We start from the raw sequence: 23,619 nt of genomic DNA, 5'->3' as shown, positions 1-23,619 counted from the left end.
CGGGGCGGCCGGACGGGCCGGGGCCGGAGGGCCGGGCGGAGCGCGGCATGCCGGGAAGCGTAGTTCCGCACGCCTTCGGCCCGCCCTTGCAGCGAGCCTGTCCCGGGCCCGTGGACTACAGTTCCCAGGGGGCCGCGCGCGAGCAGCCGCGGACTTCACTTCCCAGGAGGCCGCGCGCGAGAAAGCCCCGCCCCGCCCCGCCCCGCCCCGCCTCCAGCGTCGGGATTCGAGGACTCAAGCGGCGGCTAGGGACCCGGGTTCGAGTCCCAGGCCTGCCACCCGACTGGAGCGGCGTTGCGAAGTGCCCCAAAATTCTCTGGCCGCAGCTCCTGGTCAGTAAAAGGGTGTTGACGTTCATACGGCCTGCTATGATATAGAACCGTCAATCCCGCCCGAAAGAGTCAGCGATAGTACAACGCGAGGAGCAGAGAGTTCGGGTCGTGGATTGCACCCATGTGGGCGACTGGGCCACCCCTCGGCCTGGCGGCCGGGGTCCGGGGAGGCGCGGGCGGGGATGGTGGGACGGCTGGAGGGGAGGGGGGCACAGGGTGGGGGTGGGTCCCCGGAGTGGAGGGGGGACATTGGTCGGCCCCGGAGTGAGGGATAGCCCCGTCCTGCCCAGGCCTGGTCTGGGCCTGCTGGGCCGGCCCACCAGTGGTCCGAGCTGGGCGCCGGGCCTCCCCTCAGGTTCCAGGAAGGGGGTGCTGGCCCAGCCCTGCTGTCCCGCGCAGGTCCCGGGTTCCCACATTCTGAGTCTGGGGGTGGCCCTCCTAAGGGCTGGCTGACGTGGGAGGCGATGCCCCGTCCACTCTCGTGCGGGGCAGGCTCCTGGTCGGCAGGCGGGGCTCTGTTAGGCGAGAGGCTCTGGGTTGACGTTTATCTGCCTGGCTCGTGGTCCAGGACCCCTGTCCCGCCCTCTCTGTCTGGTTCCTATTGTTCATCTCCTGTGCGCTGGTACAGATCGCTCCTGCCCGCCCCCCACCTTGGCCACCCACACAGGAGAGCTGGAGTGAGTGCACCGTTGTCCCCTCGAGGCACCTGCCCCAGGACCTAGAGCCAGTCTGGCTGAGCTGCCCACGCTGAGCTGTGGGATGGAGAGAGGCCTGGGTTCCAGGCCTGGCTGTCTGGGGTGGGGTCTGAGCTTCTCCCACAGCCCCCCCTCTTGGGAGAGGGAAGGCACCTTCACCTGCCCTGCCCGGGGTTGGAGGGAAGGAGCAGGGAGGCAGGTGCGGAGGGTGTGTCAAAGGAATGCTGATGCCCACGGTGCCCCCTCTGCCCCCTCCGGGCAAGGTGGCATCCCTGGCACCTGCAGGAAGAGGTCTGCTTCTGTGGGACGCTGACTCGCTTCTGTTGCCCAGGGCAATGGGTCAGTTCACACACCAAGGAACAGGCCGCTGGAGGAGACTGATCTGAAATGTCCTGCCAGGACTTGGCTCAGGGGGCAGGGCTGGGCACAGCAGTCCCGCCGAAGACAGAGACCGGGGGCAGGGGGTGGGGCGCTCAGTGGCCGGTGTGCCTCAGCCCCACCTGGACACGTGTGCACGAGGAGCTTCTGTGGACTCAGCGCACGGCCAGGCAGAGTGCCCCGTGGGTGTCTGGGAATGTCTCCACTCTGAGCAGAGCCCCTGAGTGTGCATGGGCAGGGGTGGGGAGCCCGTCTGGGTTCCAGCCCCGCTCAGGGATTGCCGGGGGGCCCGTGGCAAATGCTGCTGCCTGAGGTGAGTGGGAATTGGACTCCTGGGTGGGCACAGCAGCCCCTACCCCTACAGGGTCACCTTGGCCCCGGTGCCCGGCTCACCACCACCATGGAGCTGCCTGCCCATGTGGGACCGAGGGGCTAGGAGCTCATCCCACCCTGCAGGACCTGGCCAGCCTGCCTGGGTCCTGTGGGGTCCCTTCCCCAGACGAGTGGAAATGGTGAGTGCCAGCCCAAGAGGCAGCAGGCCACATGACCTGGGATGCTGGGCTGGGAAGAGTGTCCTGACCAGGGTGAGGGTGAGTGCTTTCTGGGGACAGGGGGTATGAATTGTACCGTTTTGCCAGCTGGGGCCGTGCTGACCCTGGAGAGACTGCCCCTCTCAGAGTCAGCCAATTCCTAGAGACAGCAAACCAGACATCCACAGCCCCAGACCATCCCTCCTCCGTGAGGTACTCTGTGTCCTCAGGGCCACCCTCTGCCTGCCGCAATCACCTGGGCCAGGCACCGATAACGAGGGGCAGCCCGTCCGCCCTGAGCCCGCCGAGATTATTCACGCTGGCCGGTCCTGAGCCTGCTCGCCCCGCCGCACGTCTCTCCCTGCGGAACCCCAGTGAAGGCTCCTGCCCACGTGTCCCCTCTCCCCGCCTCCTGACCAGCCCTGGGGCCCCCTCCTCTTGGGACCTGTGATAAACTGCCTTTGCAGCGGCAGTCGTCTCCTGATCTCTTGGCCTCACCATACCTGAGTGATGATCAAAACCTACATCTCAAACCCAAGTTGGGGGACTTCCCTGGTGGCGCAGTGGTTCAGAATCCGCCTGCCAGTGCAGGGGACACGGGTTCGAGCCCTCGTCCGGGAAGATCCCACATGCCACGGAGCAACTAAGCCCATGTGCCACAACTACTGAGCCTGCACTCTATAGAGCCCGCATGCCACAACTACTGAAGCCCGCGCGCCTAGAGCCCGTGCTCCGCAACCAGAGAAGCCACCGCAACGAGAAGCCCGTGCACCGCAACCAGAGAAAGCCCACACGCAGCAACCAAGACCCAACGCAGTCAAAAAGAAATACATTTATAAAAAACAAAAACGAAAACAAAAACACCCAAGTTGGGATGCAGCCCCGGATGATGGATCGACTGCACTCCCGGGAAGCCCAGCCTGCCCAGCTCAGGGCTGCTCCAGGGAGGGGCCTGCGGAGGGGCTTCGAGGAGGCCAGGCCAGTCAGGCCTCCACACGGTGCAGCAGGTGGTCCCACCCTGATCTCGGCTGAGCCCCCTTGTGATTGAGGCCCGCACACCACCTGCTCCAGCCCCCAGGGGTTTCTGGCCCAGCTGCCCCAGCCACCTGCCTCCAAGGAGCCTCTCTTCAGACCCTTGGGGTCTCCTGCTGTGGCCTATGGAGTGTGTGACTCCTTGGTGCACTCCCAGAACCAGCCTCATCCCCACCTGCATCCTGGGCCTGGTGAGGAAAGCCCCCCCCCCACCGCCCACGATCCCCGTGACATGAACACCTCCCAGAGCACATCAGGAGCACCCCCTCCAGGAAGCCCTCCTGAGTCCGGCCCGTTCTTGCCATTCCCCCCAAGTGTACCTGGCAGCCCCTGCCCTCAAGCATCTGATGGGGGGCTGGCTTCCTGAGGGAAGCTCCATCTTCACTGAGTGTGTGTGAATCACCCTGTGGCCCAGAATGCACGTACGTTAGCTGGAGGCCACGGTGTGTCAGCTGCGTGAGGACTGTGTGTTCTCATCAGCTGTGGATGCAGCAGGGCCCCCAGGCGACCTGGAGGGCATCGGGGCGCCTCCCACGGCCCTGCCGCCCCCCGCCCCCAGCACCTCCACCCCGTGCAAGTTGGGTGGGGGCCCTGGACACAGGAGGCCTCAGCTGGACCACAGGCCTCCGGCAGGATGGACCACTCAGGACTCAGGGGTATCAGAATAATCTTTATTGATATGCTCGGTGCTACCTTGTTAATACTGTCACGTTGTCACCGTGGCTGAGGTAATAGGGACGGCCCCGCCCAGCGCCCGCCCTGGGCTCCCACGGAAGCGTCGTGGACCCTCGGGCAGGGGGGTGCTGATGGCCTTGGAGGGGGCGTGGTTATTGCGTTGGATTCCTGCCCTCGCTGGCACGCTGGCGCCCTCGCCCAGCCTCACCCCGTGCGCACTCACGCACACACTCGCACGCTCACCGCTAATGCGCACGCTCACCGCTAATGCACACACCCACGGGCACGCTGGCGCCCTCGCTCTCTCGCCCGCACGCTCCCACACTCACACACACAACATCCTTTGTTTTGAATGCGTCTGAAGTCTCCTGGTAATAAATATACTCGCTAGTTACAGTAATCATAGTAAAATAAAGTACAGGTTTGTCGGGATACGAGGAGAAAGTGCACGTTGACCTTTGACTGGAGGGTGGCCCCTCCCACCGAGGGCTCCCGGTCCCTGCAGGGAGCAGCCCTGAGGTGCCACCACACCCAGCTCCCTCCTGAGTTGTCCTGCCACTGCCCGGGCCCTCACGGGCCAGCGTCCCAGGCCCAAGACAAAATCAACTAAAAAAATAAATTCTTCATCTCACAGCCGAGCGCCTGATGCAGGGGAGGGGGGAGGTGGCGGCTCTGGGCCTTTCTGGCCATGGGCTCTACGGGGGTCACGGCCAGCCCCTGGCCCAGCCAGCGCCCCGCTGATGCCATCTGAGGGGCCGGGTAGGCGAGCTGCTGAGCCCCGTGGCATGCGGACAGGAGGCCGGGGTGTGGGCGGTGCCCGGCGAAGCAGAGGCCGCGCCCGCGGGGGTTGGTGGGTAGGGGCAGTGGCGCACTGCGGTCATGCAGGGGGGCCTGCGACGGCCTGGGCAGCCCTGTCCCCTCAGAACTCCACAGCACTCACTACTGTCCTTGTCTCCTCAAAGGTGGCAATGAGGATCTGCTGGGGGGGAGGGATGCTGATGAGGCTGCCCACATCCGGGGGGGCTCGGGGGCCCCCGTCCTCCTCCTCCCGTGCCTCATACAGGGTGCTGATGTGCAGCAGCGGGTGGGTGGCGTTGCGGTTCAGGATGGCGAGGGGGTCAGGCTTGCCCAGGCTGGCCGGCGACAGAGGGGCCGTGGCGGGGGCGGCGGAGGGCGAGCAGACGTGAAACGGGCCCCCCGAGGGCAGCGCGGCCCGGGCTGGCTCTGCGGCGGGGAGCGGTGCATCTGCAAACAGCCCAGAGCACAGAGCCTCTGCAGGCCCCTCTCCCCACCTGCTGCCTCCCCCCTCCTCCCGCCTGGCCGGCTCGGGCTCTGAAGCTCCCGCACGCAGCGGCCGGCCTGGGGGGACTCTGGCAGCCCCAGGAGCAGAGTGCCCGTTTCCAGAACCTTCATCAGGTGCCGAGCAACCTTACCGTGTGTCCCCGCCAGCCCTTCATCCCGTGTGCTTCACAGGGCCCTCGAGTGAGGGCCCCGCCTGTCGTCATCCCGGCAGCTGACTCCCCTGCCCAGCCCCTGCTTCCATCCGGCTGGTTCAGTCCTTAACCCCTTGCACGCCCCTCCAGCCCTGCCCATCCCTACCTGTGGTGGGTGCCGCGGTCAGGCCCAGCCCACACTCCTCTGCCTGGGACAGGAAGCCCCCTTCCTGGCTCCGGGAGGCCGGCAGGGCGGCAGGCATGGCCTCGGCCTTGGCCTTCTTGGTGCCCAGGATGTAGGGATGCACGTCCAGGGAGAAGTGGCGGGCATGCTTCTTTTCGGGGGGCGGGCCCGCGTCTCCCCCGCTGCCCTTATAATGGTGCGCGGCGCGCGCGCCCGCGTCCAGCAGCGGCGCGATCAGCGTGTCGGTGGCCGTCTTGCGGCGCACGGGCTTGGGCTTCTCGGCCTTGCTGTTCTCCACGCGCATGATGGCCAGAGGCTCCTTGAAGGGCTGGGGCAGCGGGTTGCTGGTGGGGATCCACTTCATCTTCTTGCGGGGCCGCTTGACCACGGGCGGCTCAGCGGCGCCCTCGGGCTCGGCGGGGTTGGCGCTGGGGTCCACGGTCTGCACGCCCTCGTCGCGCACGGTGGGCGTGGCGTCGTGGTTGGACTGCGCAAGCGCGGCCAGCAGCTGCCGCACCACGTTGTCGTACATGAGGTCGCTCTCGTTGGTGATGAAGTCCAGCCGGTTGAGCGACTTGATGTGGTCGCGGTTCTCGTTGCAGAACATGGCCAGGATGTTGATGTCGCAGAACTGCGAGCGGCGCCACTGCCGGCGGGTCTTGATGCCCACCTTGTGCAGCTTGTCGAAGATGAAGTTGCTCTTGCGGAAGATGAACAGGTGGATGAGGTTGACGAGGATGATGAGGTTCATGGAGCAGAGCAGCACGATGTCCACGCCCGCCACGATGCGCTGCAGCTGCACAGACGGCAGCTTGCAGGTGACACGCACGGCCGGGCCGCCACCCGGGGCCGCGCCCAGCGCGCAGGTGAACTCATTCTGCTTCTGGGTGGCGTAGTAGGTGCACAGGTAGGAGATGGGCGCCACGCTGAGCAGCAGGATGAGCAGGTGCCGTGCCAGGTAGAGTTTGGCCAGGAAGTTGCTGCGGCCGCGGCGCTCCAGGTACTTCTCGAACAGGTTCTGCTCGGGGCTCTTCTCCTTCTCCGCGTTCTCGATGATCTCACGCCGCTCGCGCTCCGTGATGCTGGGCCCCTTGGATTGGATCTGCTTCTCGATCTTGGGCGCGCGGCCCTCGGCAGCCCGGTGGTAGCAGTTGTCGATCTCCTGCAGCAGGAAGTTGAGCTCGGAGGTGAGGCGCGTGGACGCCAGGAACTCCCAGCCCAGCGCGGGCACGTACATGATGGCCGCGAAGGCCAGCAGCGAGTAGGGCAGCAGCTTGTGCTCAAACAGCGACGGCCACAGGCTGGCGTCCACGCCGGGCAGCGCGTCCCGCAGCTCCGTCCAGCAGTAGCCGCGGGCGTACAGCGCCTGGTCGCGGGTGAAGTTGTGCGGCGTGTAGCAGTAAATGGGCTCCTCTGGGGGCAGAGAGGAGAGGGGGCTGGGGGCGAGCCGGGCATCGGACCCCTCCCGCCTGCCCCGCGCTGAGCCGCCTTCCACTCATCTCAGCGTGGTGGCTGGGGTCTCCCCCCGGGTACCCCGCCCCCCACGTACTGCAGTCAGCTGTGGCACAGACAGAGGTGGGTTGGGGGTGGAGGGTATGGCCGTGCCCACCCCGCCCTGGGGGGCCGACCTGCACTTGGAACCTCAGGCCCCTCTCCGGGTGCCATAACGTCCCCATGTGCGCACAGGGGTGAGTCCCAGAGAGGGCGGCACAGGCCACACCACTCAGCTGGGGCTTCTCTTCCAGTGGCACAGCTGGACCAGCCCCCAGCCTGGCACTGCCCCGGGCTCCATCTTGAGAAGGGCAGGTGTCCTGGCCAGGTCCTACCTACCCAGAGCCGGTTACGGTGGCACAACTAAGGAACCGCAAAAGTGGCCCTGCCTGCCCGTGAGAGTTGAGGAGTGTCCCCGCAAGACCCGCTGTCCTGGGGAAGGGCAGGCCTGGGCTCCCCAGACACTGGGTGGGCAGGGGCAGCCACCCCAGGGATCCGACAGGAAGGATTCACCACCCAGCCCACAACGTCACGCAGGAAAAACGGTCATCACTGAGCTGCCTCCCCCGAGGTGAGGACAGGCGCCAACGAACAGCGGAGAATGTGGGACGCTGTCCCCCGCGACCCTGCCCTCCAGCTGGGCCTCCCGTTGGATGCTTCTCAGAGGGGAGAGCTCGGCCCAGAGCCGTCCTCAGGGCAGGGCGTCACCGTTCACGGCCCCTGAAGGCCGGGCCACTCGGCTGTCAGGCCAGGCTCCAGTCCTTGTCACCACAGACCGGGCACGTGTGCCCTCTTGCAAGTGGCAGAGCCCGCCCCCCCCCCCCGCCCAGAGGGCAGCGTCCCACTGACAGGAGGTCACTGCCCCCAGCCCGACCACAGCTAGCATACATGCCCGCCCGCCCTAGCCTGGACCCTCCCTCGCACCCCGAAGAATGGCCCCCAGGGCGGGTCCGCCGAGTCTCCCTCTGCTCCAGCTAACGCCCCTCACCCCATGAGGCTTGAGACCAGGAAGCAGCGGGGACCAACGCACCTGTCTGTCTGTCGTCTGTGCAGGCCCCTCCCAAGGCCTGCCCCATGTTAAGCCCGGCCTTTGAGGCTGGGAGAGGCAGATGGTCACTGCTGGTGCCTCGCAGGGGCCGAGGGGGCCGGCTACACAGCCGGGCACGGAGACCCCACAAGTACCTTCGGTCCCAGCGCACGCAGGTCACCTGGCCTCTTACACACGCAGAGCCCCAGCCATTGCCACCAGCGTGACAGCCCCGCACCATCCCGAGGGTTGAGGGGGGCTTGAGGTGGGCCTCAGGATCGCCGGGGTGGGGCCCACAGCTCGCTCCAGGTGGTGTGGTCTTACGGCCATGGCAGCAGGACCTGGGGCTCCACGTGGCGGGCGCTGGGGCGTCACGGAGGGCTCGGGAGCAGGAGTGACGGGCGGGTGAGCTTTGCTCGGCTGTAGTGGCGAGGCCAGGGGCTCCACGAGGAAGCTGAGCCGTGGGCCCGCGAGGGACGAGGCTTGGCCGAGGATGGGGCTGGGTCAGGAAACGCTGGTAGCCACAGCCCAAAGTCCCTGACGAGGACACAGATTTGGGGCCTAGTGGTGAGCTGGGTGGGCTCAGAGACCATGGAGAAGGCACAGGATCCCCCCACGTGGTTGAGAAGATAGCATTTTATTCACTTGCTTTTTGTCCTCACAGCCAACTCCAGGCCAAGGAAGGGCAGACGCTCTTCTCTGGGGGAAGAGGACGGCAGGGGGAGGCCCCTGGGGAACTGGGAGGGTGCCGCGGCTCTGGGGCACGGCGGGAGCCTGTTCCCTGGCCGTGGGTGCTGCAGGCCCGGGGGAGCTGGGTCACCCATGGGTGGAAGCAGGGCCCCCACGGGTCCCCACATCCTCTCATGTCTGCCACCGCCCACTGGCTGCTGGGAGGGGAGGAGGAATAAGCCCTGGCTCAGGAGAGGCCCAGCTCCAGGGCTTCTTGGGCTCTACACCGGGTCTCCGTCTTTCCCTGACCTGCAAAGCAGGTCCAACAGCCCAGCGGAGAGCGGGTGTGTCACGCAGGTGCCTCAGGACACACGTGTGCGGTGACCCTGGCCTGGAAGAGCTGCGGCTGCATGTCCTGACTTGAGCTGCAGGGGCCTGGGTGCTGGCCAGACTCTGGTTGGGGGTGGGGGCGACCGCTGAGCCAAGGGGCCTGGCACCGGGCGCTCAAACACTGCGGTGCCAGCATGGGTGTCCGACGGGGACCCGCAGACCTAGCCAGCTCACCCAGGGCACCTTTCCTGAGGATGGCACTGTGTGGACTCTGGACCCGAGTGCCCCTGGCTATGCCCCGAGAGGCCACCGGGGCCGGGGTCCTTGCAGCCTCGGGTGCTCCCAGAGACGCCGTCGTGGAGCGCGCGGGGCCGACCGCGGTGCCGTGGAGAACATCGAGCCAGAGCAACAGCCAGGGCTTGCGAGGCCGCTTCGGCGAAGAAGCCGTGTGTGCGATTCCGAATTCGCTGCAATTCCGTGGCTGCTCCCGGTCCCCAGGCCAAGCCCAGCCCTCGACAGCGTCCCCTCCCAGGCCCGAGCGCCCCAGTTCCCTTGGAGGCCCTGCCTGACTGGGGCAGAAGAGGCACACCCGTTACAGGCACCTCGGAGACGTCGAGGGTTTGGTTCCAGACGCCAGCGATAAAGCGCAGATCACAATAAAGCAAGTCACACAAACTCTTTTCTTTCCCAATGCGTATAAAAATAATGTTTATGCTATACTGTAGTCTATGTCTACATGCTGTACGTATGTCTAAAAACCAATGTACATACCTTAATTAAAAATACTTTATTGCTAAAAAATGCTATCCACCGTCTGAGCCTTCAGCGAGTCATAATCTTTTCGCAATAGTAACATCAAAGATCACTGCTCACAGGTCACCGTAACAAATGTATTAATAAGGAAAAAGTTTGAAATATTGTGAGAATTACCAAAATATGGCACAGAGACACGAACTGAGCAAATGCTGTTGGGAAAATGGCGCCAGGAGACCTGCTCGTCGCAGGGTTGTCACAAACCTTCAAATCGTGAGAAACGCAATATCTGCGAAGCACAGTAAAACGAGGTCTGCCTGTGTTTGGCTATTTTAGGAAAAAGCAGCTGTTGGTCCCCTCTTCCCAGGGCCCACATAACATCTGGAGAAACCGGTAGCCCTTCAACGCCCCGCTCCCCCGCCATCCTCTCTTTTGGCCGTGTGCCCGGCTGACCCTCCATCCACCACTCAACGGGTCTGCACGGCGGGGGTGTGTGTGGAGCCACGGGGGCCTTCCCGCCACCCGCCACCCTCCAGCCTGGGGATACACACGGGCCCCAGTGTTCAGGGAGGTCCCCGCCTGGCCGGCTCCTCACCACGAGCCCACCGGCCAGCATGTGCTTCCCCACGTGTCACCAACAGGCAGACACGTCGGACCCCCGCCCCCTGCACGAGGGCACCAGGCGAGGATCTGGGCGCTGGGTGGGCTGGTGGGGGTGAGCGCCGGGTCCCCTCGACCCGAGCCGGGCTCCAGTGGATGGGACGTGGATCCTTCCAGCAGTGGCAGGACATACTCTGGGCTCGGAACCTGAAGACGGATGGTGACCCAGTGCTGAGGGGATGGGTCAGGTGTGCTCCTGTCTGGGGGCGGGGGATGCAGCTGGAGGGGCCTCCAGCGCCCCTTGAGGGTCAGAGCTTCTGACCTCGCTTCCTCTTGCCCCCCTTTGGTCCATGGCAGTGGTCCCCTACTGTCCTCAGATCTGGAGAAGGGACCCGGGGATAATTCTGAGCTCTGTGAGGAGCGCCAGGTAGATGGACCCTGATCCAGGAGAGCAGGAGAGGCAGCCGCCACCGCCCCGAACCGTGGTGGGAGCAGCGGGCCCAGTCACTCGGCAGCGGGAGAGCTCGTGAAGCCACTGCCATCCCCCAATTTGCACGTGGCCTGGAACAGGATTACCACGGGGCAGACCTGGGCCCGCGCGCCAAACATGCTCCACTGGGTGGATTTGGGGTCGCGGGGTGCTGGGCCGAAGGACCGGCACCCGCCTGCCCTGGCTCAGAAGGCCTGCCTCGCCCTCGCTAGGGAGGCACCGGGCCCCTCCCGACCAGCATCGGGCCCAGGCGCGTCCCCAGACACACGCAGGTGGGTGTGAAAGGGCAGGCGGCACGGGGAGGCCAAGGGTACCGCCAGGAACAGAGATGAAGGACACACTCGGGGACACCCAGCAGCCCAGCCTGGCTGGATGCAGAGGTGCTGAGGCCCCCCCACATGGGGGGAGCTGGTTCACAGCAGAATAGCAAGGTGGGGGCCCTGTCCCGGGAGGTGGCCTGAGGGCGACTGAGTCCTGAGCCTGTGTGCATCTGGAGTGGCTAGGATTGTTCCCCCCGAAGATGTTCTAGCCCCAAGCCCTGGTACCTGTGAACGTGACCTTGTTTGGAAAGTCTTTGCAGATGTGATCAAGTTGAGACGAGTCACGCTGGATCAAGGGGGCCCCGATCCAATGACTGGTGTCCTCGTACGAGGAGGGAAACTTGGACATACACCCAGGAGGAGGTGTGAAAACGCAGGCAGAGACCAGGTGATGTGGCCACAATGAAGCCAAGGAAAGCCCAGGACGACGGAGCCTCCAGAACTGGGGAGGCAAGGAGGGCGCCTCCCCGGGGCTTCGGGAGCATGGTCTGCCCACACCTGGAGTTTGGACTTCGGGCCCCCGCACTGTGAGACAATAAGGCTCTAGCGTTTGGAGTCACACGTTTGTGCTAACCTGTCAAGGCTGCCCCGGGAGACACCTGTGCACAGCCTGACTTCCCCCCAGCCCAGGCTCCCGGGGAGCGCGCTGACTCAGGGGGTGGCCCCGCCCGGGGCTGGGACGAGGCAGCCTGGACAGCGTCCACCCTCAGGTCCAAGGGACCCCTACAGGGTGAGTCCTTTGTGCAAGGATGTCTGTCCACGTCCCTCAGGGGAGAGTCGCCCTCTCTGCCATGGGCTGCTGGGCTGCGGAGGGGCCTCCCTGGACATCTGGGCCCTGAGACCGCTTGCCAGCCAGACCCTGCGTGGGGGGCCGTTTCCCGTCTCCAGCCGCCCACCCACCTGCCTCGTGCGGACGCTTGGGCCCCGGGAGCCCACTTCTCCTCCTCCTTCCTGCCTCATCTGGGGTCACCTCTCCTTAGGAGGCCCTCAGGTGCTCCCCAAATGCCCTGAATCTAATGAGGACCACGTCTGTGACGGGAGCTTCAACCTCTCATCACGTCCACGCTGCCGTGGTCACTGCCCTTGTCCGGTTTCTTCTTCTACCTGCATCAGCCTCACAGGCGCTGGGCCTGCTGCTGAGGCCAGGAGGGGCCACTGCCCGCCAGCGCCTGCTGCTTCTCCAGACCCTGCCTGCCCTGGGGGGCCTCTGCCCGAGACCTGCCCAGGCTCTCAGTGCCCCCCACCAAGCGGCCGGAACCTGCAGCCCCAGGACCTGCCCGGAGGCCCTGCTTTGGTGTCCACTGTCCCCATCACCTGTAACTTCCTCCCTTGGTCCCCACCTGGCCACTCCTCCTTCCCTCAGACCCTGCCCACTCCCCCTCCTGGACGCCCCTCTTCCACGCCAGACCCCACGTCTCCCTGACGCCTGGGACCGCCGGGTCCGCCCGGTGTGAGCCCACACAAGGGAAATTCACTACATCGGAGGAGAGGGGTCAGGGAGGCAGCCCCAGCGACCGGCGACACATGCAAGGGCGGGGGAGCGGTGAGGGTCTGCGGGGAGACCCCGGGGCACCGCCCACACTGCCGGCCCCGGTGGGGAGGCCCGCGGCGGCTGGCGCAGCGAGGGTGGCCCGAGAGGGCACGCGCCCCTCCCGCCGCGCGCCTCCGGCCTCACCTGCGAAGTTCTTGGTGAAGACCAGGGTGACCAGCAGGATGGGCACCAGCACGGTGCCGATGGTGACCACGCGATCGAACGGCAGCTCCAGCTTGAGCTGCAGCAGCAGCGCGGCCAGGGCGCCCGCCTTGTCGTCCTGCGCGCCGGGCAGGATCAGCTCGCGCAGCTTCTCGCCGGCCAGCAGCGCCGTCGCCATGTCCGCGGACGGCTCCAGGAGGTGGTGCATGGGGGGCGCGGGGGACCCGGGGCGCGGGGCCCGCGGTGGGGGCGGGGGGCGCTCCGCCGCCGCCCCCCGGGGCCGGGGTCGGGCCGCCCGGGCCGGCGCGGGCTGCGGGGGGCGCAGGGGCCGCCGCCCCCGCCTCGGCTGCAGCCCCGGCGCGGCCCCGGCGCGTCTTTCCGGCGGGGGCGGCGGCGGGACCCCCGCCCCGAGCGGCGGGCGGCGGCTGCGGTCCCGCCGCGGGGAGGGGGCTGTTTACCTGCGGCGACGCGCGGCGTGGCTCCGCCCCCCCGCCCCCCCAGCACGCAGATGCGGCGCCGGCGATGACTTGGCAAAAAATATTTAAATTAAATAAAATGAATGAACAATGACTGGTTCTTCCTCAGGGCGGGGAGGAGGGGGAGGCCGAGTGGGGGGCTCCCCTCGCCCGAGGCTCGCGGGTGGCTGCACGCGGTGGAGATGCGGCGGGGCCGGCCGCGTCCTGGGCCCCCGTCTTCCAGACCCGCGTCCGGGAGCCGCCCCGCGGAGAGGGGTTCCTCGTCCGACTCCCGCACCCGCTCTCCGCTCTCTACCGAAGCCTGGCCGCCACCGTGGGCGCTGGGGCTCCCACCCACCAGGGCTGCTGCGGACACAGACGGGGGACTGCCACCCCCCACGCGGGGCAGCCGGCCGGCGGACGCTGCGGGGCGTCTCCTCACGGCCTCTGCACTGCAGCCGTCGCCCCGGTGCCCCCCCGCCCCCCCGCGTCACCTCCACGCGGTCCCGCGGCCTCTCTAGCCCTGCACCTCCTCCCCATCACCCCATCCGTTTGCCTTGGTCAGTGGCATTCTCCTGGTCGGCCTGTGCCCGCGTCTTCCTGACCTTTACCCCCTCCACGCCGACACCCCCGTGCCCACCCTTGGCACCACCCCTCTCGCACCCTCTTGGGTTCGGTCTCTGGCGCAGAGCCCAGCTGCCACCTTCACGCAGATTGCCTGCAAGCCTCGCCGTATCACTTCTTATTCTTTCATAAAAGGTCCCCATCCCACTGTAATAGGATATACACGTGCCCTTTGTAAAATATTTAGCATAGCTGGAGTTTCAACTTCACTTAATAATTCACCCAACTATGTCTTGAGCGCCCATATTTGCAGGCCTTGGGTCACTGCTGTGAGCTCATCTCCCACCCCCTGCCAGGGGGCTCAGAGAGGGGGGGTGTCCTCTGCAAGCCTGAGCTTCACACTTTAAAAAAATATATATTGATTTATTTAGGCTGCTCAGGGTCTTAGTTGCAGCATGCACGCGGAATCCAGTTCCCCCACCAGGGACGGAACGCGGACTCTCAGCCGCTGGACCGCCAGGAAGTCCGGGGGTCGCTGTGCTTTTGAAGATTCACCAGTGTTTCTGAGCGACACCCACCCGTTCTACCTGTGTACTGTTCACTGAGCGAGTCGGGCCGCTTCCATTCCCAACAACCCAGACACCTCGTCAGGGGCTGGCCTCTCCCCTGCAGCAGCATGTTTCCGTGACCCCACATGCCGATGGAGGACCCCCCATATTCTCCTTTTCCCTTATTTAATGACTTACGTATTCATGGCCTTTCCTTTTCCGTATACATTTTGGAGGATGAGGAAGGTGGAAGCCTGCGCTGCCTTAGGCTGTTCCATGCGTGAACAGGGCACATCCCTCCATTTACTTACATCTTCTGTGTCTCCTGTAACAGAATCATTATTTCTCTGTAACGTCTTGTTGGTTCTTCAGGTTACTTCCTAGACACCCTGTAGTAGTTCCACTGTAAACAGCCGACGCTTTCTGTGCTGTATCTCAGTTGGTTAGTCTGGTTAGGAGAAAAGCCGCTGGTCTCCATGTGCTCTCAGAGTTGGCAAGTGGCTATGGTAGGTGGCAGAGTGGCCACTGGAGCACAGCGGTGTGCGGCGGGTGCTGGCAGGACGAGCACACGGGACCCACGGGACAGAGGGCGCAGCCGGAGCTGGCGGCCCTGCACCCCTACCCCCACATTCCGGCCACCCCTCCGACGCTGTCCTCATCCCAGAGAGGGGCCTGGGTGGGGAGGTGACACCTGGATAGGGGCTCCGATCCTGAAGAGGCTCCGAGCTCCACCCTCCCTGCCCCTTGGGCAGGGGTGGACGGCAGGGGCTGCGCCGGTCCTCACCCCCGGCCGGCCCAGACTGGGAGGCTACCCTCCCCAAACCCTGTCTCTGGGGCAGGATGGCATTAGGGGAGCAGCCTGCCCTTTCTCGTGCTGACCCATTGACATGTGGCTTTTGACACATGGAAGGACTTTGGAAGGTTGAGGGACATTACTACAGCAAAACCTTCATTCTCATCTCTATTTAGCTGACGTTTTATCAGCTCGCATATCAATGAAGACGAAAAATAGGAAAAAGCCCAACGCTGAACCCTGTCTTATTACTTGGGCGAACCCCCAGTAAAGTTCACCCTTGAAGATGGGCGGCTCATTAAGTGACGCATTTCCAATTCTACTCCCACGTTCAGTTACGAAAATCTGCAATGTCTGAGCATCGTATGTACCTAATGATTCTGAGAACACAGAGGAAGCTCTTGTTCCCAGGTCTGGCCTCACGGTCTCACAGATTAGGACAAAGGACCCCCTCGATGTACTGCAGGTTATTTGTCTGGGAGCAGCCGAGCGTGCTGGATAGGACAGGCCATGGCACAACACGGCGGAGGGTCATCTCACCCCACACTTGGACAGCAGGTGGGCTGGGAGCCCTGCCCCACCGGCCCCCTCACTCTGGAGACTGGAGCCACCACCCTGGGGTGCCCAGGCACCTGGCAGAGGAAGTGGAGCTGGTGAGCTGGTCCACTCGAGCCCTGTGGCACTTCTGTTGGCCCTTCGTTGGCCAGAGCTCTCAGCTGGCCCCACAGGACTGGGTGGGGAGGCGGGTCACAGCCCACCGTGTGCCCGGGAGAACAGGCCCTCTGGGATGCCGTAACTTGCAACCCAGCACATTCTGCACTGGGGTGCAGTTCTGTGGGAAGGAGGAATAACATGATGATTACAGCTGTGAAAGGACAGCTTGCTGGGGTCCTTTTTAAGTGGACGAGGGCGAGCGTCCGATTGCAATGGCATTTTGAATCTGTTGGAGATGCTGGAAAGGCTGCTGGAACGGTTCTACTTTAAAATGGCAACAGTTACAACATGGTGGGCATGAGCAACTTTAAAAAAAGAAGAAAAAGCTTGGGTAACTTACAAACGAGGGGCGGGGCACACGATTTCCAAGTTTCATTTAGGGGTTCTCTGTGCAGCCACATGTGCCCACGGTGCTTTTTTTTTGGCTGCATTGGGTCCTCGCTGCTGCACACAGGCTTTCTCTAGCTGCGGCTAGCAGGGGCTACTCCTCGTTGCAGTGCATGGGCTTCTCATTGCGGTGGCTTCTCTTGTTGTGGAGCACGGGTGGTTGTTGCACACGGGCTCAGCAGTTGTGGCTCGCGGGCTCTGGAGTGCAGGCTCAGTGGTTGTGGTGCATGGGCTTAGTTGCTCCGTGGCTTGTGCCGTCTTCCTGCACCGGGTCTCGAACCCGTGTGCCCTGCATTGGATTCTTAACTCCTGCACCTCCAGGGACGCCCTCTGTGGAGCCTCGTACCTCTGCTCCACGAGGTGTCCATGCTGGTCTAGGTGGCTCGGCCCCCACAGACTCTGACCCTTGGAGGGCAGGCACTGTGTGCTTCTGCCCACAGGCAGCAGAGGTCCCTGCCTGGGCACCGGCCCCCAGCCCCATCCAAAGGTCGCACGGGGGCCTCTGCCTGTTCTGGCCCAGCCCGGCTGTGCAGCGCCCTCCCGCCCTCAGCACACAGCTGTGCCCTGAGTACTGCCACCCCAGACACACCTCGGGGTCCCTGCTGAGATGCCCCCTGGCCCGCCCTGCCCCTTCCTGTCTCTGCCCTGACACGTGGTGGTCACCAAATCCTGCCACCCGCCACCGAGGACGGAGGGTAGGGCCCAGCCCCGTGTGCTCAGCCAACACTGGATCCCCCCCAGCATTTCTAGGTCTCCGCTGTCACCGGCTGGTGTCAGAGGCCCGGCCCCCAAGACCCTGCTCTGGAGAGGGTGGCATGGCAAAGCAGAGTGGGCTGGACTGGGACTTGGCCACGGAGAAGAGACCAAGGGGGACAGAGCCAGGTGGCAAGTGGGCAGGAGGTGCAGACTGAGGGGGTTCAGTGGGACCCTGACTTCCACCCAGACTCTGCCAGGTGGGGTTCGAGGCTGCTCAGAGTGACCTGGCAACTGTCCTGGCAGCCCATGCACGCGGCCAAGGCCAGAACCTTCTCAGGTCCTGACAAGCTACTGGCTCTGTTTCTGAATCCAGCCATTCCCCCACCAAGTGACCCACAGCAGCCATTTGTGGTGTGTCTGCAGTTAGGAGAGCCCAACCCCAGGCCCGGGGGCCCCTGTGGGCTCCAGGCTGAGCCACCGGGGCCTCAACTTCCACACCTGTGAGCCAGGAGACGGCATCCCCGGTGTTCACAGCTGCTGACAAAGGGACAAAGGCCTGAGGAGCAGGGGCGGGGCAGCCAGTCATGGAGGTGGTGGGGTCCTGGGGTGGCCTTGGGAGCCCTGGCGCAGACACTGTCTGCCCTGTCCCTCCCACCACGCCCTCCACCTCTGCAGCACCCACGGGAAGGTCTCTGTGGCCCTGCCTGTGGCCTCCAAAGGCTCGGATACAGGCCCTGCCCAGCTGCACCAGGATGCGGGGGTGGGGGGGGATGCTGACCCCCACCCCAGCCCTGCCGGCCCAGCGCTGGGCAAAGAGCCCCCGAGCCCCCAGGCTTCACACAGTTGGCGTGTAAAGTGAATGTGGCTCAAGGGCCTGGAAGCCATGTGAAAGCCTGACCACCACCCCCGACATCGGATGCAGAGACCACGCGAGCGTTCCGCTCAAGCATTTATTTCAGTGATGGCTGCCCGGGAGGGGCACAGGCTGCGTGCGGAGCTGACAGTAGCGAGAGCAGACGTCAGACCAGGGGCCCCAGGCCCACGGCCATGGCTGGAAACTACGCAGGCCGTGTCCCTCGGGGGATGGAACGCGGCCTCCGGCCACCGCTTCTCAGCAGGGGCTCTGCTGGGCAGAGAGGGGCGGCCACACACCTGGCCACGGCAGCAGACTTGGAAATGCGGGGTCCAGTGAGTGGGGCTCCCCGTGACAGCTCAGGCTTTTGCTCAGGGACCACCACGGGGGGGCTGGCGGCCCCCTCTTCCCAGGGTGGTCTTATGAGGGGCACTGAGGTTTGCTCATTAAGCTGTGAAAGGAAGGAGGCGCTGACCCCAAATGTCATCCCAGCACCGGGTGGAGGGTGGCCGCAGCCCAAGCGCAAAGCCCACAGGGGCAGGAGACGGCAGTACTCACTTCTGCAGGGGCTGCAGCTCGGGCGGCAGGTTGCATCCCGTGTAAACCCCATTCGTGATGCTGTACTCCAGCAAAGCCCCGAAGCACGGATCCTGATGACACACACGGGGGCGGGGCTCGTACCTGACAGCCATCCGGCTGCCCCACTGGGCCCCTCTCCTTGAGCCCTGGGCCACAGCTCACCCTGACAAGAACATGAGGATTTCCCACCACAATCAGCAAGGCTTTGGGTCTGGTGATTGCAACATTAAATCTTTTTGAGCTGGACAAGAATCCCAAAAAATATCTATCATCTTCAAATATGTCTTCATTTGACCGCACCTAAGAAACACAGAGATGAATAAAAATAGTGTTTACAATTTTTCGGTGTGGAAAGAAACTCAATATATAAAAGCATTTAAAAACATTAAAGATCAGCATGACTCCATCTGTGGTCAAAGAAGAGAAAGACAGTGGGTGAGGAGCAGGCCTCACTGCATTCTGTCCACAGCCAAGGGGACACTCCAAACACCGAGGGGTGACCTCCAGGTGCGGGTTTGAGGCAACGCCGCTCTTCCTCCTACCTGAACTCCCCAACCTGCCTACAGTTAACACGCACTGTCCATAAAGGGAATTTTAAAGAGAAGAACAGACTTCCGAAAGCCGAGCCACCCTTCCCGGCCCGCAGGCTCCTTGCCAATCCCGCCCCTTCAACATCCCAGCCCTCCTTCTCCAACATTTCACTACTTCTTCCTGGGTTTCTGTACTTTTGTTCTGTTTTCTTAAAAAGAACGCCCTTGGGCTTCCCTGGTGGCGCAGTGGTTGAGAGTCCGCCTGCCAATGCAGGGGACACGGGTTCATGCCCCGGTCCGGGAGGATCCCACATGCCGCGGAGCGGCTGGGCCCGTGAGCCGTGGCCGCTGAGCCTGCGCGTCTGGAGCCTGTGCTCCGCAACGGGAGAGGCCACAACAGTGAGAGGCCCGCGTAACGCAAAAAAAAAAAAAAAAAAAAAAAAAAAAGAACGCCCTACAGTTAACTGCTTGAGGTGACGGTCCAAGGCCCCTCCTGACCCCGGGAGGCCCCGCACAGCAGCCAGCCTGGCGCAGGCCGCTGGGACGGGGGTACTACCTACAGTTGAGATGATGATAACCAGATACTCTTGCCCTTGAAACTCCTCCACGGATGCAACCTTTATATCCATCAGATCAACGTTTTGCAAGAGAATTTTGATTTTCTCCACCTTTGAAGGAGATGAGATCAAAGATAAACTTTCACAAATCTGACCATTTCTTTACATATTACGTTCACCACTGAGCACCCACGGCCTTTCAGCCCCTGATCTCGGCTCATCAGCTCTAAGCTGCTCACAGCACAAACCCCGATCTCAGGTAGGGTGTACGGGGCCGGGGCAGCACCTCCCAGGAACAGGGCTTTGTGCCAAGAGGTGAGGACTCCCTGTGCTGAGAGTGGGGGTGGGTCCAGAGCGCCTCCTGGGGGTGGCAGGGAGAGCGACCGTCCAGAGGATCCCACCCCGGGGTCCTGAGTGGTCATGACAGGAACCAGGCTGTGTGGCCACAACAGGAAAGCCAGGAGGAAGAGGAGGTGGGGGGACGGTCCTGAGGGGGGGGCAGCTGACGAGTTGAGCAAGACTGGGCGTGTGTGATGATCTCCAGAGGGTGCTAGTAAAGGAGAAGCAACTTGAAATTGTGAAAAGGCCAAAAGCTCAGCTCCTGCCAGCACAAGAGGCTGGAGGGCGGGGGCCAGAGGCGGCTCCCTCAGCACCCAGGGGAGGGGCCTTCTCACACGCAGTGACTGCATGCGCACCGAGGTGAGGTCACGTGTCCCCAGCCCCCGCCCCCCCCACCCCGTTTGGGGCACAGGCACAGCGGCTGTACAGATGCAGAGAGAGTCGTGTCCACCTTCCTTCCTGAGATCCCATGGACAGGAAGGCGCAGAGGAGCCGGCTGGAGCAGACCCACACCTGCTTCCGGTAAGGCGTGATCACGCCGATGTCGCCAGCAGACACCTGGCTGGAGATGCTTCTGGCCAGCAGGCAGCAGTAGCGCATGACCTGGACGGCCTCGGCAGGGTTGAACCACGATGGGCTTTGCCCCTCTCGAGCTTCGTTGCCCTGAGTTAGCAGAAAGACGAGAGAATGGCATGTCCATCACAAAAACGCCATTTTCTCGACAGGAGCTTGTGAAGGGTCTATGAACTAGGGGCGAAGTCAGGGTGGTGACTCAGCAGAGACAGAGGAGCCCTGCTCTCGTGCAGACTTGTGTTCCAGCAGGACAGACGGACGCTCAGCAGTAAGGACTCGTCCTGGACGCACAGATGCAGGGGGAGGAGGGTCGGCTGGGCGTGTCTGTGAAGTGGGACCCCCCCACCCCTGCCAAAATGCCCGTGTGTCCTGGAGAGAGCAGACCTTGTGGCCTGGGGGAGGTGGCCAGCCGGCTGATACCTATTTGGCCACAAATTTTTAAAAGCAGAATTTACAGGCCCTCGTTCTTGATCAGAACCTAATAAAATTAGAAGTAAAATATAGGTCACCCAAACATTCTTAACCACGGGGAAATAAACTTCTTTAGAACTCCTGGGTCAAAAAGGAAAATAAAGCCACAAGCGCCTTGACAGAACGAAGCCGCATGCGGCAGGGCAGAACTGGGAGGGCGCGGCTGCCCGAGCCCCTGTGAGGAGGCCAAGGAGCTCAGGGACCAACCATCCATTCTGTGGGAGTCACAGCAAAGGAGGTGAAGATGAGCACGCCAGCGAGGGGAGGGGTAAGATAGAGCTGGAATGAATGAAGCAGAAAACAGATGGAAGTCAAGTCCAAAGCTAGTTTTCCAGTTAGGCCAAAGGCTGGTGCCTCTCCTGCAACGGGCCAGACGGTCAGAATCTGAGGCTTGGGTGCAGCCACGCTGCCCATTCAGCCCTGCCATCTGGACGCAGGCTCCCAGCTCCCGGCCCCCGGCCACACTTCCTTTAGGACAAGACCCCAGCTGCCTTGGGCCCGGCCTCCCTTGGGCGCTCCTGGGGCTCAGCTGCCCCCTCGACTGGGCCCCTCTGCGAGATGCCTGGGCTGGGGACAGAGCAGATGGGGGTCTTTCTGGAGCTCTCGGGGAGGGGCTGACGAGGGGAGCATCCAGGTGACACCCGGAGGTCTCATTCCAGGGACGGAGTGCCCTGTGGGGGAGCGAGGGCCCTGGCAGTGCTCCAGCCTCATAACAACGGGCGACAACGCCCTTTTGCCCCAACAGTGGGAGTGGACCCTGCTGTTCCCTGCAACCCAGCCCCAGAGGCCTCACCCTCATTTTCTTCTGGGGGCCCAGAATGGAGCCAGTACACAGTCAGGCCCCGAGAAATACCCACTAAATAAGGTAACCTTTCTGGACTCCATCCCCACAGCTCCATGGTAGGTTATCCAGTGGACCTGGAGTCTCCATTTCCTCCTACACAACATTTTTGCACACTTGCCACTCCCTTCTACACCCACTTTTTGTCGCAGTTTGCAGGCAACACGTGGGTTGCTGTGGGCAGAGTCGACCTCTCCTCAAGGCCAGTGCCTCCACTGGGAGCATGCGTGCTCTCGGGCGGACCTCCCCTCCTTGGCTGACTGCTCTGCTGCCCCCCACTGCATCTGCTTTGCTGCCCCTGAAACCTGGGGACGCCTTCGAGCAGAGGCTGGGGGAACAGCATTCCCGGAGGGGCCTCGTGCCAAGTGACCACGCTGGTCTCCCCGGAGCCCCCTCTTCCTCCAACCCGCCCCCATCCCGAGGATGGGCACCCCAAGCCGCAGCTGGACACACGAGCTCAGCGCTGACAGAGGCTCAAGTGCTGTCCCCCGGAAGGCGGGCTGCTGAGAAGACGGCCAGACACCACTCCAGCCCCAATTCTGCAGGAGAGCTTGGCGGGGGAGGGACTCACACCAAACCTGACTTCCGGTTCTAACCACCAAACTCCCAGTACAAACTCCATGGTTTTAGTGAGTGCTACCGGGCGTCTAACACCTCCCTCTGGGGACCCCCCCACCCAGGGAGGCCTTGGGGGCGAGCAGGCTCTGTCCCCAGGACTGGTCCTCCCCCTCGACACCACTGAATCACGGGGGAAGGGGTGGGGCGGCGGCAGGAGTTCCCTCAGGTCTGCTCACCTCGCAGTCCCCAACCGACCCTGTCGACTCCCTCAGGATGCCCCCCTTCGATGCCCACCTCGGGCCAGCCCCGTCCGGGGCCTTCTGTGCAGTCACCCGAGTGCCGAGGGGCTGGTCCTGCGGGGGCAGAGCCCCCTCCTCACTGGCTTTTCTCCCCCGGGACCAGCAGGGAGCAAGCCCACCACAAGCTCTCCGGAAATGCTGGGTTAACAACCAGATTCACCATGGTAACCAGGACACGTGTAACCATGGGTAGCACCGAGGGGTCGCCCTCCTGCAGAGCCTGGCCCACACTCACCCTCACTCCGTGGAAGATGAGGGGGAAGCCCTTCCTGGGTAACTTCTCCCAGCCCAGCAAGGAGGTCACCACCCTGGGGTCTGCGCAGACTTCCAGCTCTTGGTGGTAGAACAGTCTGGACGGTAGGGCCAGCAGAGCTGAGTGGGACCTGTAGTTCTTCACGAGCTTTGTCACCTGCAGGTAGGAAGCAGGGGCAAGTCCTCCAGGGCCAAAGCCAGCACGCGCACCCGACGTGCCTCCAGGGGAAAGGTGCCTGGTCACCTCGAATCACACCCGGGCGGCCCTGCCTGTGACGCCCGCCCCCGTCACCTCCACCGGACTTGGAAGCGCTCTTGGCACCTCCACCTCGGACGTCTGGGCTCTGACAGAAAAGAACAGGAGAGAAAGTGTCCCTGTGTGGGGCTGCAGGCTGTCTGCAAGCTGCACCCTGACTCTCTGTGTCGTGACCCCGGCCGTTAGAGCAGCCGGGGGAGCCTGGTCCTGGCTTGGCTATGGTGGGAGCCGGGCCCTGGGCCCCGAGGCAGGATGGCTACCCACAGCCAGCCCCCGAGGCGCCGTGGGACGAAGCACCAGGACGGGGAGCAAAGACAACTTTGTTTCCTGCCTCCACCTGGCCGGGAAGTTCATCCTAGTCTTTTCCTTTTTCCTGGGGTGAGAAGGCCAGAGGCCCAGGACTCTCCCGCTGACAAACTTCAACTCAGTCACCGAGACGGGTCCAGTCTCTGAGACGCTCACTGAAACCCCAAACCCGACTCAGCAGCACGGCTTCTCCCTGGGCTGGGCTGGGCTGGGCCGGGCCGGGCCCCACGGTGCTGGCCTGGACACCTGCCCGCCGCCCCATCCGCCCTGTGCCCACGTGCCCTCCCGGTTCTCCAGGGGGAAAGGGCCCGGGGCTGACAACCTGGAACATGGAATAGGCCCCAGGCAGTTGCCCTGACCATCTGCCCGCGATCAGCGCACCTGGCTTGCTGTTCAAAGTCCAGAGGGGAACCTCT

The 23,619-nt window shown here is 63.6% G+C and overlaps 2 protein-coding genes across 2 annotated transcripts in view; both read right to left on the bottom strand.

Annotated features, from left to right (window-relative positions):
- Window positions 1-3,624: 3,624 nt before the first annotated feature.
- PANX2 (pannexin 2) lies at window positions 3,625-12,867 on the bottom strand. The gene is made up of 3 exons (XM_059082068.2): window positions 12,615-12,867; window positions 5,242-6,672; window positions 3,625-4,887 (listed from the first exon to the last, which is right to left on the bottom strand). Exons 1-3 carry the CDS (start codon window positions 12,838-12,840, stop codon window positions 4,562-4,564), a joined length of 1,983 nt encoding a protein of 660 aa, XP_058938051.1. The 5' UTR covers window positions 12,841-12,867; the 3' UTR covers window positions 3,625-4,561.
- Window positions 12,868-17,841: 4,974 nt separating this feature from the next.
- MOV10L1 (Mov10 like RNA helicase 1) overlaps window positions 17,842-23,619 on the bottom strand; it is a 38,406-nt gene continuing 32,628 nt past the window's right edge. The window contains exons 22-27 of the mRNA XM_059082490.2: window positions 22,625-22,798; window positions 20,161-20,310; window positions 19,312-19,419; window positions 18,384-18,521; window positions 18,201-18,292; window positions 17,842-18,093 (exon numbers count right to left, since the gene is read on the bottom strand). Of these exons, the coding sequence (XP_058938473.2) occupies window positions 18,063-18,093; window positions 18,201-18,292; window positions 18,384-18,521; window positions 19,312-19,419; window positions 20,161-20,310; window positions 22,625-22,798 (693 nt within the window). The 3' untranslated portion in view covers window positions 17,842-18,062. The remainder of the gene's footprint in view (window positions 18,094-18,200; window positions 18,293-18,383; window positions 18,522-19,311; window positions 19,420-20,160; window positions 20,311-22,624; window positions 22,799-23,619) is intronic.

Source organism: Kogia breviceps, chromosome 12 (assembly GCF_026419965.1).
Source record: "Kogia breviceps isolate mKogBre1 chromosome 12, mKogBre1 haplotype 1, whole genome shotgun sequence".
Lineage (NCBI taxonomy): Eukaryota > Metazoa > Chordata > Mammalia > Artiodactyla > Physeteridae > Kogia > Kogia breviceps.
Note: the sequence above shows the minus strand (reverse complement) of the source record. Positions and strands in the feature narration are given on the sequence as shown.

What these genes read in the sequence shown, in the direction of transcription:
- PANX2 (XM_059082068.2), bottom strand. Translation starts at nt 12,840, where the DNA reads ATGCACCACCTCCTGGAGCCGTCCGCGGACATGGCGACGGCGCTGCTG. An exon ending in CTTCACCAAGAACTTCGCAG is followed by an intron (nt 6,673 to 12,614) that starts GTGAGGCCGGAG and finishes CTCTGCCCCCAG; the next exon opens with AGGAGCCCATTTACTGCTAC. An exon ending in GACCGCGGCACCCACCACAG is followed by an intron (nt 4,888 to 5,241) that starts GTAGGGATGGGC and finishes GGCTGTTTGCAG; the next exon opens with ATGCACCGCTCCCCGCCGCA.